The sequence below is a fragment of the Gigantopelta aegis genome, chromosome 6 (genome assembly GCF_016097555.1).
Source record: "Gigantopelta aegis isolate Gae_Host chromosome 6, Gae_host_genome, whole genome shotgun sequence".
Classification (NCBI taxonomy): domain Eukaryota; kingdom Metazoa; phylum Mollusca; class Gastropoda; order Neomphalida; family Peltospiridae; genus Gigantopelta; species Gigantopelta aegis.
In genome coordinates this window covers 62,329,432-62,347,146 of record NC_054704.1, presented here as the reverse complement: position 1 = coordinate 62,347,146, position 17,715 = coordinate 62,329,432, and the positions used below count along the sequence as shown (strand labels likewise).

The window sequence follows — 17,715 nt, the reverse complement described above, 5'->3', positions numbered from 1 at the left end:
CATTTATTTATATTAGAATTACTGCCAAACAGCTATATAGGGTTGCAAACGAATTACCACACATTTTTTTTTCATAGATTACAACTAATATTGTGGGTAGAATAATAAAAATACATGGTGAAAGTGTTCAGGCCAGCTCATTTTGCTCAAATTTTTCTATTCTTTTGCCCGAATTTGAGGATTTTCTCCAGAACTGGGGGGATTGTTTCTTCCCCTGCCTCCCTGCCCCCCTGTTTCATACCTTATGATCTTTGTATTGGTAAAAACATTGTTTGTCAGTAGGAGTGAAAATGGTAAAGCACTTCACCTACCAGTTCTTCTTTTTCAAATGTTTCTTCCTTATTCATTGCTTCAGTTATTTCAATTATTATTCAGCAGTCTTTCAACTAGATGAAGGTTTTAAAAATACCCCCACCCCTAATTTCTGTTATTACTTTATAATATTGTAATAGTAATTAATTCAAGCCATCCTTGGATGTGACTCTTATTTGTTAAACAATTAACATGCTGGTCAAGTAACAAAAACCCAACATAAATTTGAACTCCTAGGATGGCTGCTATTGGAGGTGAGGATCAGTTAATAAATATATCTTTTTTACTGACATTATGATGATATCTCAACTTTATTTTAACCATGAATTTACCACATTCTAAACCTCTATTTTCATTCAATTCTGAAAGACGTTAGCCAGTATTTAAATTATTTGAGGATAGTCTTGTACCATTTTACCCAGTTTAGATGAAAAGGATATTAGTCATAGCGCATTTATAATACATTTAAAAATATACCATCTTGTTCACTGAATCAAAACGCCATCACATTTTGAAAGATGTTTGATTCCTTTCAGCCAAGTTTCCCTCCAAGCTGAGATGTGGTCGTTTCCGTACGATGAATAGCTCAATATTTCTGTAGGTGGTGTGTGTCATTGAAAACACACATGTAGGTTCAATGGAGCATTAATATATTTTACAATAATGTCTTGTAATTACTGTTCAAGTGACAATGACGTTAGTCGTTTTATGAGATGCTTTCAGTGAAATATAATTTTCATAATTGTGAAGTTTTTTTTTAGTCCCACAATAACAGATTTTATTTCCTTCACAGCTCATCTGACAACATCATTTTCTAGAACTTTGTGACACTTGTAGGGTAGCTAAAAGCTTTCACAGTCTCACTTTGAAAGATAGATGGATCTACTGGTCATTAATACCCTGGTATATGTAAAAACATTCACATAACACAAAGAGTCAACATTCCATCTTGAAGGAAAGATACCGGTCTCGGTGGCGCAGTGGTTAAGCCATCGGACTACAGACTGGTAGGTACAGGGTTCGCAGCCCGGTACTGGCTCCAATCCAGAGCGAGTTCTTAAGGGCTCAAAGTTTAGTTGTAAAGCCACATCACCTTCTTCTCTCTCAGTAACCACTAACCAACTGACAACTAACCCACTGTCCTGGACAGACAGCCCAGAAAGCTGAGGTGTGTGCCCAGGACAGCGTGCTTGAATCTTAATTGGATATAAGCACGAAAATAAGTTGAAATGGAATGAAGGAAAGATAATTGTGGTTTTTTATGACACACTAACTGAAAGATGTAAAAGAGCATTTGACTATTCCTTACAAGACAAACAAACATTTTATTTTATATGGTAAGGAAGGAAGAATGTGTGTCTCTACGCAAACTCTGAGCAATGATAAACATTTTTTCTTTTTTAACAAAAAAAAAATCATATACATTCACCTTTTCTATGTAGGAAGTAAATAAGTTCATGAAAATAAAAACTTGATGACACGATCATAATAAATGATATGCAATTTGAAAATAAAAATATAATATTCAAATAGAAATTTATTTTTTATACACTACTGCAACTGCCAAGTAAGTATCTTCTGTAAGAGAAATACTATATTTCTTTCTTTCAACTTATTTTTGTGCTTATATCCAATTAAGGTTCAAGCACACTGTACTGGGCACACACCTGTCCAGTACAGTGGGTTAGTGGTTAGTGAGAGAAGAAGAGTGTGTAGTGGTCTTACACCTACCCACTGAATCATTAAAACTAATTCTGGCTGCGAACCAATACCTATCAACCTTATGTCTGATGGCTAAACCACACCGCCACTGAGGCCGGTTGACACACTATTATTACAGGTGTAAGTGTGAGCTGTTAAAGGTAGATAATTATAGCTACTGATGACAGGAAAATAACAGGCCACATGTTCTGTTGGGTAATCCCACCACAATGGACACTCACCCCATCACTAAAGTGACCCAATTATTGCTTTGTGGTGACTCCCAAATACTACCTTGTTTAACAGAACCTCCCACACTACAATAGCATTGTGACCATGAAGTTAATGTGATGAACATTTCCTGTGATGCTAAATTGGTTCTTCACGCTCTTCCATTTTCCCTCTTCTGAACAACAGCTGAATGGCAGAGTAAAAAACCATGACTGATGAAAGTCTTTAGATGCTGCATGATTAATTTTAGCTTTACTCAGTATACACTGTCATTAGTAATCTTAACTGCAAAGCAGATTTAAACCCCCCAAAAACTACCATATTTGTTTCATTTCAAGATAAAAGATGTTAAAATAAAAGACAGATTTACATTTTTGCTTGTGGTGTCTACAGCGGTATGGTCATAGTGAATACAAAATTAACAGATGGATCCATTTTATTTAAATATGAAATTGCTGAACTGTTAAATATTAAACATACAACAAAAATGGAATGAAAAAGAATGTTTGTTAATAATACTAGGACATATTTCAGTTAGGTGTGTGTGTGTGTGTGTGTGTTTAACTACACCACTAGAGCACATTGATTAATTAATCATTGGCTATTGGATGTCAAACATTTGGTAATTCTGACACCCGCTACATTTTTTCTTATGCAACAAGGGATCTTTTATATGCATTTTCCTACAGACAGAATAGCACATACCACAGCCTTTGATATTCCAGTCGTGGTACACTGGCTGAAACAAGAAATAGCCCAATGTGCCCACCGATGGGGATCTATCCCAAACTGACCACCCCTGTGTGTGTGTGTGTGTGTGTGTGTGTGCATGTATGTGTGTGTGTGTGTGTGTGCATGCATTTGTGTGCGTGTGTGTGTGTGTGTGTGTGTCTGTGTGTGTGTATATTAATATATATTTGAGTGTTTGTCCAGGTATTAATGCATACTGAGAGAGAGAGTAGGTGAAAGTAGCTGGTGTTGATATAATGAACTCTCTCACCTGGACACTGGAGTAGCCTGCTGCTGTAATCTGGAATGAAAGTCCACTCCAACACATAACACCAATATTGTTACAAACATTTATTCCACTCATTGTGTGCTTATTGTTTCTTTAAGTACATTTTACGGTTATATCACACCACTCCATGTCAGCTAATTGAGGTGTGCCACAGGCAACCCTTAAATAATCATGTTTTGTAATGACAGGTAATCAAATGTAACCGAATAAATATTTTCTTTTGGGTTCAAGTTAATAATAAGCTGGGATTTTGTAAATAATAATATTGTTGATTGATAAGAAAACATGGTATGCTAATGAATGAACTAATGGTGAGCTTTCTCTTACTCGGACAATGTCACTGGTTGTTTTCACATTCATGCTGCATGCTGACACCTGCTCCAACTTGTTACAAAGCTACCACGAAGTTCACTACTGTAACTAGCTAAAAGTCCTTTTTGCAAAATGTTTTTATAGAAGACCATAAGATCAATGGAATAACAGATTTATTAGATTTTATTTTTTCAGCATTATGAAATTCTTGTTTATTATAAAAAAGAAGTAAAATATTCAATTAATTTCTCTGTTGTAAGTAAAATTCCAAGTTAATCAAAGTTATATAATAACAGTCTAATATATATTTTTGTTTGGTGTGTGAAGGACAAAATAAACTACATTGTATCAAGATGAACTGAAATTGATCAATAACGTTTAATATTAGATTAAATCTTTTAATTGTTTTTTTAATTCAGCTATATCATATTTTTTTTATGTAATAGATATGTATGCAAATATGGGAGATAATACCATCTTCAAATAAATCTAATAAACCCAGGAACACAAAGTATATACATTGGTCTGTTGGCCATTGCTAAAGCTAAAACACCAAAAAAAGGTTGTTTCTTACATCATAATAAAATGTAATTCATTCAATTATCTATTAAATAACAACAAAGACAGTTTTTAATAAAATAAATATGTTTTATTAAAGACATTGATGTAAAAATAATATATTAAGGCTGCATCATTTTTGTTATGGATTATTTTCAATTCAAATGTCTAAGAGAAACAAAATCAGCATGAGATATCAGCAGTAACATAATATTTATAACAATTTAACACATACTGGTAATATTTACACTATAAATAATGTGACACTGAATCTTTCATTGTGTACCTGTAACCTGTGTATATATATATCACTGTATATAAATACTTTCAGTTAAGAACTGTTCTAAAATGAACATGTGAAATGGTAGGGGGGCATTGGAATGTGTTTCTGTTTTGTCTAGTGAATGAGCGTGAACTTGTTTTTAATTTAATACACAAATGAAGCAACATTGTTTATTTTTTATCAGTGGGATTGGTGACAAGGAAACATTTGTAATGCATTTTCTCACAAAATGGACATAATATACTGTGGCTTTTGATATGGGGGCGAGACGTAGTCCAGTGGTAAAGCACTCGGTCGGTTTGGGATCGATCCCCATCGGTGGGCCCATTGAACTATTTCTCGCTCCAGCCAATACACCAGGACTGGTACATCAACGGCCATGGTATGTGCTATCCTGTCTATGGGATGGTGCATATAAAAGATCCCTTGCTGCCAACTGAAAAGTAGCCCATGAAGTGGTAACAGCGGGTTTCCTCCTTCAATATCTGTGGGGTCCTTAACCATATGTCTGATGCCATATAACCATAAATAAAATGTGTTGAGTGCATCGTTAAATAAAATATTTCCTTCCTTCCTTTTTTTGATATGTTATTGAGCCCATAATGGAATAGGGAAGAAATAGTGAATTTAAAACCACAAAAAAACACTGAATTACAGAAATATTAAACTGGCTGACTTTGTACTTCAGCTAGAGATGTCAGTTATCTAGTACTAGTTATTAACATGTTAGTTTAATGTCATGGGTGAACTCAAAATTGATGAAACTAATAATCTATGGTGTCATGTTTTACATAAGGTACTTGGTGACCATTGGTCATTGTAAATATTGAAATTGGCAGTTTTGAAAACACAGTATCCACTAGGTCTATTCCCAAACATAGCATGGATAGCTGGAGGACACTTGTGCCAGTCATGAATAAACTCTTGGATATTTAATTATGTAGAAATATGTTCTTAATTAAGATTTAACACTGATTTATCAAGAACAAAACCTTTAACCTGTGTCATAGCAGGTGACTTAGGCATTGATTAAATGTTCACAGGCGTGGACTAAGTGTTCACTTCAATGTAAACTTTTGGTATATATCAGCTAATTTCATTAATTAATGAATAAAATTATGAGCACATCAAAAACACAGTATCATTACCTTTATGTCTATGTGTGTTAAAATAGTTCTAAGGATGTGGTGTAGGACATACATGCAGAACTACTGAAAAAATTTGAAGTGTTTACAAATAACAAGGACTAATTAATGTTATTGTTTCTTAAAATCATAATTGGAAAAGTGCTGTTCCCCTGTTTACTGTGGACTGACATTGTGAGGTGATGTTCAGGACTCCCCAACACTGTCAGCACCTATGATTCTCAGGGCAATAAATAATTTGAATAGAAAAAATATATATATATAAATAACAAGGACTTTAATGGAAAGGTTTGTACACACACATAAACCTAATTATATGGTGTCTTTGATGCACTTATTACTTTGTTAAATAACAAAAAACAAAGTAAATATTGAGCACAAATGTAAATGTTTTTTTCTGCATGGTAGACCAACATCTGTGATGTAGGCTGAAAAGCTTGAAAAATCTCATTTAAGCTGTTAGAAGTAGATTATTTAATTGGTATTTTTTCAACCTATTATGTATTTAAATATTTTCACATCATTGTTAAATCAATAAATATATGAAACAGCAGAGTGAGAATAAATTTTGAGTGTAGCCACCTGGTATATTTTACAGAAGATTTAATATCTTTGCATATTAACTCTACGTTTTTTGTGTGGGGCTGATTAAGGTTCAAGTTTACTGTCCTGGGCACACCTCTCAGCTATCTGGGCATTCTGACCAGGGCCGTGGTTAATTATTATTTGTGAATGATTAGTGAGAGAGAGAGAGAAGCTGGTCTAGTGGTCCCACACACCCACACTGAGTGAGTAAAACTTGCTCTGAAGTTGGTGTAGTGGTCCTACACACCCACACTGATCCAGTAAAACTTGCTCTGAAGTTGGTGTAGTGGTCCTACACACCCACACTGAACCAGTAAAACTTGCTCTGAAGCTGGTGTAGTGGTCCTACACACCCACACTGAGTCAGTAAAACTTGCTCTGAAGTTGGTGTAGCGGTCCTACACACCCATACTGAGCCAGTAAAACTTGCTCTGAAGCTGAAGCTGGTGTAGTGGTCCTACACACTCACACTGAGCCAGTAAAACTTGCTCTGAAGTTGGTGTAGTGGTCCTACACACCCACACTGAGCCAGTAAAACTTGCTCTGAAGCTGAAGCTGGTGTAGTGGTCCTACACACCCACACTGAGCCAGTAAAACTTGCTCTGAGGCTGGTGTAGTGGTCCTACACACCCACACTGAGCCAGTAAAACTTGCTCTGAAGCTGAAGCTGGTGTAGTGGTCCTACACACCCACACTGAGCCAGTAAAACTTGCTCTGAAGCTGAAGCTGGTGTAGTGGTCCTACACACTCACACTGAGCCAGTAAAACTTGCTCTGAAGTTGGTGTAGTGGTCCTACACACCCACACTGAGCCAGTAAAACTTGCTCTGAAGCTGAAGCTGGTGTAGTGGTCCTACACACCCACACTGAGCCAGTAAAACTTGCTCTGAAGCTGGTGTAGTGGTCCTACACACCCACACTGAGCCAGTAAAACTTGCTCAGCTGGTGTAGTAGTCCTACAAATTCACACTGAGCCAGTAAAACTTGCTCTGAAGCTGAAGCTGGTGTAGTGGTCCTACACACCCACACTGAGCCAGTAAAACTTGCTCTGAGGCTGGTGTAGTGGTCCTACACACCCACACTGAGCCAGTAAAACTTGCTCTGAAGCTGAAGCTGGTGTAGTAGTCCTACAAATTCACACTGAGCCAGTAAAACTTGCTCTGAAGCTGAAGCTGGTGTAGTGGTCCTACACACTCACACTGAGCCAGTAAAACTTGCTCTGAAGTTGGTGTAGTGGTCCTACACACCCACACCGAGCCAGTAAAACTTGCTCTGAAGCTGGTGTAGTGGTCCTACACACCCACACTGAGCCAGTAAAACTTGCTCTGAAGCTGGTGTAGTGGTCCTACACACCCACACTGAGCCAGTAAAACTTGCTCTGAAGTTAGGGTAGTGGTCCTACACACATCACAGTCGGTAAAACTTTGGCTGATGCTGATCGCTTAACCACTAAACCATCAATGCAACATTTATAATGGAATGAGTAATATACTAAATTTACATTTATGTACATTTGAGCAAACCAGGTACATAATGGTGTGATTGATAAAAAAAACCCGAACATTAATACTTTGTACACTTTGTACTTTGTACACAAATACCTACTGGCAATGAATCATTACAGCTAAATAAAAACTGTATAAGTAACCATGGTAACTATCGAAGTACATGCTGAGTGGACTTATTGCTGAATAATGGTTTACAAAATGCCTGAAGATTATGCAGTGTTCATAGCATTGAAGGGCAGATAGATTTATTCCACCTTATTAAAACAAAGCACCAAGAAAATACTAACTGCAAAGTAATTATATCAAGTTATCTTAGATAAATGTTTACATGCACTAATCTAGCTGGCGAAATGGCATTTATTTTGCCCAAAATAATATGTTCAGAACAATAAAGTGATCCAATAATTTATAAAAAAAAAAAAAAAAAAATGTGAAATACTTTACAGAACATTGTTTTCTTGCTTTTACTCTAAGATGTAATAGTGGATGTGCCTGTACATGTTTTGAAAACATAAACAAAAAATACTATATGTGTGATCACTAAATATCATTTACGAATCTTGAAAAAGCAAAAGTAAATTGGATACATTTTTAAAATATAAAATGAGTTGTAAGATAAATGATGTCTATGGGAACAACTGTAGTATTCCATTTCTTACAAATTATTAATGGACCTTGGACTTGTACGGTTATTTTGTATGTCAGTTGTAGACATTGGTATATGAAGTCTTAATTTCAGACTCGGTGGATAGTTTGGATTTGACAAGTAGGTAATTATCATAGAGCAGCCAATCCTATATGTTTAAATCAATTTGCAACTTATATATGTATGTATGTATGCACACAAAACATTGTCAGGTTAGATGAGAAGCTAAAACAATTATTCAGTATTAAGTCACCAAAAGCAATACACACTCTACGATAGCTTAAAAATAAATTACATCAATGTACAATGATTTTACACACACAATGAAAAACATCAATCTGTTTTCACACAATTCAGCAGTTTTAAGCAGTCACATTTCTGTTAGTAATCAATAACACTTACACACACACACAGATGGGTGAATTAGATCTCACTTCCAGTGTGGTTCACTGAATGATTATATGTATTCCCAGATCTTTATCTACCTTCTCCATCTTGTGACTCTTTTCAAACCCATTGTTCTCATTCATGACTTCAAGAAAAGTTTTTATGGCAATATATTTTGTCATCATGGTATACACAGTAACATAACTAGTTCCTTCAGGTGAGATGTTCAAACACAACACAGAACATATTGAACATCACTAGAAACAACAAGTCATTACATCAAGACATAACTTCTGTGTTCTGGTAATGGTAGACAAGACAAGAGAAGATTGTCTGACACTGCAGCCTATACTCTCCCCCTGTTTTGTTTGGTTTTAGTTCTTGTTGCTTACAACTAGTTATAAATGTCTACTGTTGTAGACAACCCAGTATAGTCCTAAATTCCTTATTTTGCTTCACAATCTTCAGAACCATATCATGCCACAGGTCTTCTTTGCATAGCATTTAGTACCTTGGATTTTGCTGTTGTCTCATTCCATAATTCTTTATATCTCTCTTGTTTTTTAAAGTGACAGACCCTAGTTTTTAATTACTAAGGTATATTTTTCACTATTAGAGCTGTTTTTGACAAATGAAATAATACTTTACGTATATTGTATTGCTTAGATTCTCCATTTCCATAAATCTGAAGTGTTTCTGGTCATCCGGGTATTTCTAATATCACAAAATGCATTTATGGAGTCGAGTTTTAGTCTATTTTTAAGGGTATTTCAACATCACTTTTGTTTCACTCTTTGTAAATTAACAAAAAAATGTATGGGTTGAAATGAGGGTCTGTGACTGTAATAGCTGTTGTTGCTAAAACAATGTTTTGAAAGATTTCTTTTACATTTCACAAAATCCAGTACAGCATCATTCATATACTACTATTGTTATTGTCTGCCATTATATAATGATAGGTTGATCCTTGAAAACGAAACACAACTGCTTAGTGTCACCAGCGATGTAAAACTGCTTCACTTTCAGATGTGTTTGTGGAAACAATGAGATCTCGCAGTGAAGTTTAGAATATATTACACAGCATATTCCTGAAGTATACAAACACCATCGACATATTGCACATTCACAGAGCACTTGTAAAGTTGTCCAGCGCATGGGAGATAAATATACGCAACAGTTCCAGTTATCTCCACTTGTAGGGTGGAGATCTTCCTGGGTTAGACATAACTTCCTATACTGTATACTGAAAAAGAAAAGTAAAAAAATATAAATTATGTGTTTTATCTAGTTATTCAACAATCCTTCTATCTATTATTTGTTCATTCACTGATTCTCACATTAGTTTACTTGTATTCATACACTGACAGAATTAAGCATTTACAGACAGACAGACAGACAGACAGACAGACAGACAGACCCCAAATATGAAGTAGTGTGTTAAGCTTGTTAAGGTTCCTACTTGAGGGGGTGGGATTTAGCTCAGTTGGTTGAGTGCTCGCCCGAGGTGCATGTGTCGCATGATCAAACCACCTCGGTGGATCCATTCAACTGGTTGGGTTTTTCCTTGTTACAACCAGTGTACCACAACTGGTCAAAGGCCGTGGTATGTGCTTTGCTGTCTGTGGGAAAGTGCATATAAAAGATTCTTTGCTGCTAATGGAAAACTGTAGCGGGTTTCCCCTGATGACTATGCGTCAGAATTATCAAATGTTGGACATCCAATAGCCGATGATTAATTAATCAATGTGCTCTAGTGGTGTTGTTAAACAAAATAAACACGTTTTTTTATTCTGACATTAGTTTACTTGTATTCATATAGTGATAGAATTAATCATTTACAGACAGACAGACAGACACAGACACACAGACACAGACACAGACACAGACACAGACACAGACACAGACACAGACAGACAGACAGACAAATATGAAGTAGTGTGTTAAGCTTGTTACGGTTCCTACTTGAATCACTGTGTTTGAGAATCTGCAGCGATCCCCTGACACTGTGGTTCTCCTCGTCACTGCAGCCTCTCCCACTGTCCGTCCCTCCCGACGAGTCACTGACAGCATCAATCATCTTGGAGAATATTGCAGCATCATCGAAGTGGACCAACTTGCGTGGAGTGAGACCCGTAGAAGAGAAACTCCTGTCATGACCTGTGTAGCTGGCTGGACTTGGTAATGAATTGTCCTGAAACAAGAGGGTTAACACATGATTTAATATTAAACAAAACCAAGATTAAATGACCACAAAATAACTTCTCGGTGGTGTCGTAGTTAACCCATCAGACTGGTAGGTACTGGGTTCGCAGCCCGGTACCGACTCCCACCCAGAGCAAGTTTTAATGACTCACTGGGTAGGTGTAAGACCACTACACCCTCTTCTCTCACTAACCACTAACAACTAACCCACTGTTCTGAACAGGCAGTCCAGATAGCTGAGGTGTGTGCCCAGGACAGCATGCTTGAACCTTAATTGGATATAAGCACGGAAATAAGTTGAAATGAATGACAGCTTCTTGATCTATGCGTAAGGAGGAAATGTGTGAATTATAGAATGTCTGCAATAGTACAAGAGTTGCTTTTATGACCATGTATTATACATAATTTACAAAAATCATACCACAGAGTGTTCTGATCAATAACCAATAGTAATTTTGAGTTAATATTAAGTGCTGAATCACTGGAAGTGTACACTGATGGGATTCGAACCTACTACACTGATTCACCTGGCTCTTTGAGAGTCCTGGACCCCATTCCACAAAGCGATCTTAGCCCTAAGATCACCTTAAATGCATAGCTACCTTATGCACTAAGGTGATCTTAGTGCTAAAATCGCTTCATGGAATGGGGCCCTGGAGATTAACCTATCTGTGATATCCAAATAAATAAATGTCAAATTAAGTGTAATTTAAATCAGTATTGTCAAAAACTCAATCTGAAGTCAAATATAATTTTTTTTTTAAATTATCCACAATGAATCAAAATAAAATATGTTTATGTTTTACTGTTCACACTGAATCACCATAATATACCAACAATTCATTTTATTTAGTTTTATTAATGTTCTTGTTGCTAGAGACATTCATTGCAGTGCTATGGGAGTCACTGCGTATGTTAGTGTATTCGTGTTACTTACCCTAGGACCACAGAAAGTGATTGCCACTAGTGTGTACTAACTATCCCCAGTGATAAAAGCGGTGAAACCTGCACACACAAAGCCCTGTCAATTATTGCTAATGTCGTCTCTCAAACGCTATTGATTCCTCTCACTTTAGTGCCTTGTCACTCACATAAAGCCTTGATTCATCCGTTTTCAGACTTGGCATACATATAAAGATTTGATCACATCATTTCAATTAACAGTACTATTTACATTCACATCACACTGATGATTAAGTCCTTAACTAATGTTGTCAGTAATAAAACCTACAATAAAACCATAATCCTGACATGCACAGTCTTGCTAGAAATGTATAAATTAGTTCAGTTAAGACTTTTATTTCTTCTCTACTTTTATGCTGGTACTACAACATTGATATAGGACTTCATTACCCATATGGGGCGGGGCGGGATGTAACCCAGTGGTAAAGCGTTCGCTTGATACGTGGTCAGTCTGGGATCGATCCCCATTGGTGGACCCATTGGGCTATTTCTCGTTCCAGCCAGTGCTCCACAACTGGTGTAACAAAGGCCGTGGTATGTACTAACCTGTCTAAGGGATGGTGCATATAAAAGATCCCTTGCTGCTAATCGAAAAGAGTAGCCCATGAAATGGCGACAGTGGGTTTCCTCTCTCTATATCTGTGTAGTCCTTAACCATATGTCTGACACCATATAACCGTAAATAAAATGTGTTGAGTGTGTTGTTAAATAAAACATTTCCTTCTTTTTTACCCATATAGTTAAAAATATCTTGGTACATATCAAAGTGATACGTCCCACTAGAATACTAAGTGGTACATAACACTTCGACATTATATGATGAAGTCATCGATTGGTGCACTACAACCTTACAGGAACGTCAACCAAACGAGTTGAGTGATATAAATTAAGATCGTTTATGGGTAATAAATAGGATATTAAACTTGCTACCATTTCGTATTATGTTTATGTCCCTCGTGAAAATGATTTTCATTGTTATTCACTAAAGCTCGTGACAAATGAAAATTATTTCACTTGAGACATAAACATGAAATGAAATGGAAGCTTGTTTAATATCCTATAAACATAACAATTCAAGTCAGTACTGAATAAGGAAGGAAGGAAATGTTTTATTTAACGACGCACTCAACACATTTTGCTTAAGGTTATATGGTGTCAGACATATGGTTAAGGACCACACAGATATATAGAGAGAAAACTTACTGTTGCCACTTCATGGGCTACTCTTTTCGATTAACAGCAAGGGATCTTTTATATGCACCATCCAACAGACAGGATAGTACATACCACAGCCTTTGCTACACCAGTTGTGGAGCACTGGCTAGAATAAGAAATAGCCCATGCAATGGGGCCCCCGATGGAGATCGATTCTAAACTGACAGTGCATCAAGCGAGTGCTTTACCACTGGGCTACATCCAGCCCCTCAGTACTGAATAATTCTGATTACCAAATAATGTTTGTTTGTGGCAAAACCTACTTTAGCCATCATAATATTGCAGATCTATATTAAAAAAACAATGTACATCATACCTCAAATGTTGCATTGTCATCAATATTTATCTCCAGCTCTTTTAACTTTTCTTCTTCAATGCCACTGTCTTTCTCATCCACACAGTACTCCTCATTCTCTATCGTGTATATCGTTTTAACTCGACTTTGGGCAAGTCTACGTTTCTTTCGGTTTGTGTCTATTTTTCGAATCAGACAGATGATGACACTGATTGCCAGACTGAGCACGAGAGTGACACACACCAGAATGACCACGATGATGATGTTGTCGTTAAGAGTGCTGGCACTGGCTGCTGGACCGGTCACAACTACATACAGCTTGGCAAATGAAGAATGTCTTGGTGTTCCAGCATCGTGCACTCCAATTATGATCTCATATGTGCCAGCATCTGCTGCAGTAATCTCCCTTGCTATTATTACCTCTCCAGAAATAGAGTTAATAAAAAACAAGTCTTTCTTATTGCCATAGTTTATAGAAAAAGTCAGTTTGTCATTGGATTTGTCATCATGGGCCTGTACAGTTGTGAAGATGCTGCCAACTACAGTGCCAAAAGTTACAGTGACTGAGTCATTTTGTGGGAAGGTGATGGTCGGAGCAAGGTCATAATCATCTGTTATGTTAACGGTCACATTTGCAAAGTCAATGAGGGCTGGATTCACCAGATCCACAACCACTACCCCAAATTCAAGATGGGTTCCAGCTTGAAAAACCATAACTTTATCTGTTACAATTGTACCAGTATCCGATTCAATGGAGAAATACTCTGTTACATTATTGTCTATGAAGAATGAAAAATAAAACTCATTCTGTTCATCTGGATCTATTGCAGTGACCTTTCCAATGACCACTTCCGCTGGTGTGTTTTCTACCACAGCCATTGTGAAGGATGACTGTGTAAAGCGCGGAGGGGAGTCGTTCTGGTCTAGGACTAATACAACCACTGTTGCTGTTGAAAACAGAGAAGGGGAGCCTGAATCCTGCGCTATAACAATAAACTGAAATGTTATGGTTTCTTCCCTGTCATACGATTTATTTGCAGTCACCTCTCCCAACAACGACACTCTAACCATGTTGGATGAATCTTCCAAAATGGCAAATGTAACATTGTTATTTCCTGGGCCATCCACATCTGTAGCAGACAACTGGAGAATAAACTGGCCAATTTTATTGTTTTCTGTAATGTTTCCAGCTATAACTTCATTGGGAAACATTGGAGGACTGTCATTTACATCTAAAACTTGGATATTAAATAATGAAGAAGTACTTTTCGATGGAATTCCCATATCTGTACATGTGACACTGACATTATGTTTTTGCAGTGTTTCAAAATCCAATGGCTTGTCGACAATAATTTTGTAATAATTAAATTCAGAAAACTTCATCAGTTTGAAATGTTCATCTGAAATATCACAAGCCACTTCACCATTTTGCCCACTGTCCTTGTCTGACACAGAAACGTAACCAATAAATGTTTCCATTTCTATATTTTCTGGAAGTCTGTGCATTGCTTCATGCAGAGTAAGGATAAGTTCTGGTGCATTGTCATTCACATCGAGTACATTAACAATAACAGAGGCTTGGGATGAAAGAGAAGGATTGCCGTGGTCATGTACCTCAACAAAGAACTGGAATTCTGGATCTTCTTCATAGTCCAGTTGTCTAGTGGAGTACAACACACCAGTACTTTCATTAACAGCCAAAATATTTCTAACTCTGGGGGAAGTTCTTGAACTAAATTGAAATACAAGTTTTCCATTCAAACCAATGTCTTTGTCATCAGCCGAAAACTTTATAATTGTGGATTTCACAGGATAATCTTCAGGAACTGAAATATTAAAGTCGGCATTCAGAAAGAATGGATTATTATCATTTGCATCTGTAACTGTTAAAGAAATGGACAGTGTTCCCACATTGGGTGGATGTCCCCCATCCTCTGCAATGACCTCTAAACTATAAAAGTCTTGGGTCTCACGGTCTAGTTTATTTAAGACTTTAACCCCCAGGTTAGTAGATCCATCCACACTAGTTTCCACAGTAAGGCTGAACATTCCATCATCTGGCTGGAGCACATAACTTTGAACTGAGTTATTTTTCCCAGTGTCCTTGTCAGTGGCACCACTGATCAAAGAAATATGGCCTACATTAACGGACTCAGACACACTAAGGAAAATATGAGTTTCTGGAAATGTTGGGAAATTGTCATTGATATCTTCAAGAGTAACCTGCACACGAATCACCCGGAGATCAAATGTGTTACTTTTTGAATCTCTGATGTAAACATTCACATCAAACTTGAGAATGCAATCTGCTACAGACGCACACAGCGTCTCTCTGTCCAAGCGGCCAGCCGTTGTGATGGAACTGGTTGTTTTGTGTATTGTGAACGCCTGCAATATGCGGTTGTGGGTGCTGGTGAGGGTGTACTGGATGTTCTCCAGCTGCTCCTGGTTGAACGAGTTGTATAGCTTACTGTCTATAGCAATGTTTCCTATCAGTGTTCCGTTCTTCACCTCCTCCTGCACTGTGTACTGCAGGCTGGTCTTTAGACTTGAGGCAGACGTACACATGAATACAATCACCACAACCCAACACAGTGCAAACCTAACCAAACTGCTGCCTTCCACTGTTTTGGCCATCATTTCTGCAGACACATTTAGAAGTGACCGAAAAGTTTCATATAGAGGTTTTATCAGAAACACTTTTAACTATTCACAAACATTTCACATAAAAGTTGTTATCTTTCAGCATGTGCTTTGATATCCATCAGCCAGTGTTATAAATGAAGAATTCTCCGAAATATTTATGAGATGTGCTATAAAATATATATTTACAAATATGTTTTTATATAGTTAAACAGGTGTAACTTTCTTATGCTTCACTATTATTCCGATCTGCAGAAAACCTTTGTACCACATTTTGTTCCTCATCACTAACTCTCACATGATTGTGTGTCAGTGTTACACACATCTTTCACATTTTTCCCAGCACATATACATGCATTATTATTCACTAGAATGCCCTGTTAGCCTGGACCATATAACCTTAAGTGAAGACTGCTCCTTTCTAAGAAGACTGAATAGTGTCTTTTTCACAACTGGTTCTTTTTGTACATCGTACAGCTAGATTCCTCTCCCTCCAACCAAACCGTGCATTCTCCGGTGGTGACCTGCAAATATAGGACTTAACTGTCAACACACACTTCTTTATTGATGGTTGTCATTAACAATAAAACATTTAATTAAACAAATATGAAAAGAGAGGAGGCCAAACTGTTAAAGACATCTCCAGCGGTAGTTAAGCCGGCCCGCACTGCTGGCTTATTGTTGTTGCATTAAAGACCAATAAGATGAAGAACCAGCAGCAAAAGCCGTAAGTTCAACAGTGGTGTTGGTATGTTGACCTGTTGGATTACTGGACAATGGTGAATGGCCTTAAACTGTATACGCACAAAAATGCTCAACACTGCAGGTGTACTAAGTGACACTCCTGAAGAACCTTTCCAAGCTGTTCTATGGGTTCAATTAAGCAAAAGCCTCACTAGTGAGAAAATGAGTTCCCAGTGTTTGATCAAGTCTTTATCACACTTGGGCAAACCACTGTTCATTCATTTACCATTACTCAATGAGTTGTTGAAATCTGTATTGACCAAAAGTAATATCTATACATAAATATTTAAATACAGTTTTCATTAATTTTGGGGGATCAAAGTTACATGTGTATGCCCTGCATTATTGAATGTAGATGTGTGCTTTCATTGTAGATAGGAATCCTTGCACATGACATACATTTTATGCATAAATTATGAATATCTTATTTAAGTCTTCCAATAAATTGTTACCTATGTATTAGAAGTATAACATGTATTTTGTTACAAAATACTGGTTGTCGTTATTATTCATAAAATGCATTACAGTTTAAAAATAAAAGTTTAAATATCATAACCTTTTATTTTAACCATTTGATTTAGTTCTATATATTTCTATATTATAATCAATGACTATGGAGAAGTTTAGTAAAACATGCATTTTACTGGCCACAGATTTTAAGATTAACTATGTGTTATAACTTAAACAAAGAACAGTACATATTTTGTAATGACATCATAAAGACACTTTCACTAGCACACAAAATGAATACGGATGACACTTTCACTAGCACACAAAATGAATACGGATGACACTTTCACTAGCACACAAAATGAATACGGATGACACTTTCACTAGCACACAAAATGAATACGGATGACACTTTCACTAGCACACAAAATGAATACGGATGACACTTTCACTAGCACACAAAATGAATACGGATGACACTTTCACTAGCACACAAAATGAATACGGATGACACTTTC

The 17,715-nt window shown here is 36.8% G+C and overlaps 1 protein-coding gene across 4 annotated transcripts in view; it reads right to left on the bottom strand.

Annotated features, from left to right (window-relative positions):
* Nucleotides 1–7,090: 7,090 nt before the first annotated feature.
* The window catches only part of LOC121374046 (protocadherin-9-like), a 32,986-nt gene continuing 22,361 nt past the window's right edge, over nucleotides 7,091–17,715 (bottom strand). For all 4 annotated transcript variants that reach the window (XM_041500930.1, XM_041500932.1, XM_041500933.1 and 1 more), the window contains exons 2-4: nucleotides 13,382–16,527; nucleotides 10,648–10,876; nucleotides 7,091–9,928 (exon numbers count right to left, since the gene is read on the bottom strand). In XM_041500930.1, the coding sequence (XP_041356864.1) occupies nucleotides 9,903–9,928; nucleotides 10,648–10,876; nucleotides 13,382–16,000 (2,874 nt within the window). In that variant the 5' untranslated portion in view covers nucleotides 16,001–16,527 and the 3' untranslated portion in view covers nucleotides 7,091–9,902. The remainder of the gene's footprint in view (nucleotides 9,929–10,647; nucleotides 10,877–13,381; nucleotides 16,528–17,715) is intronic.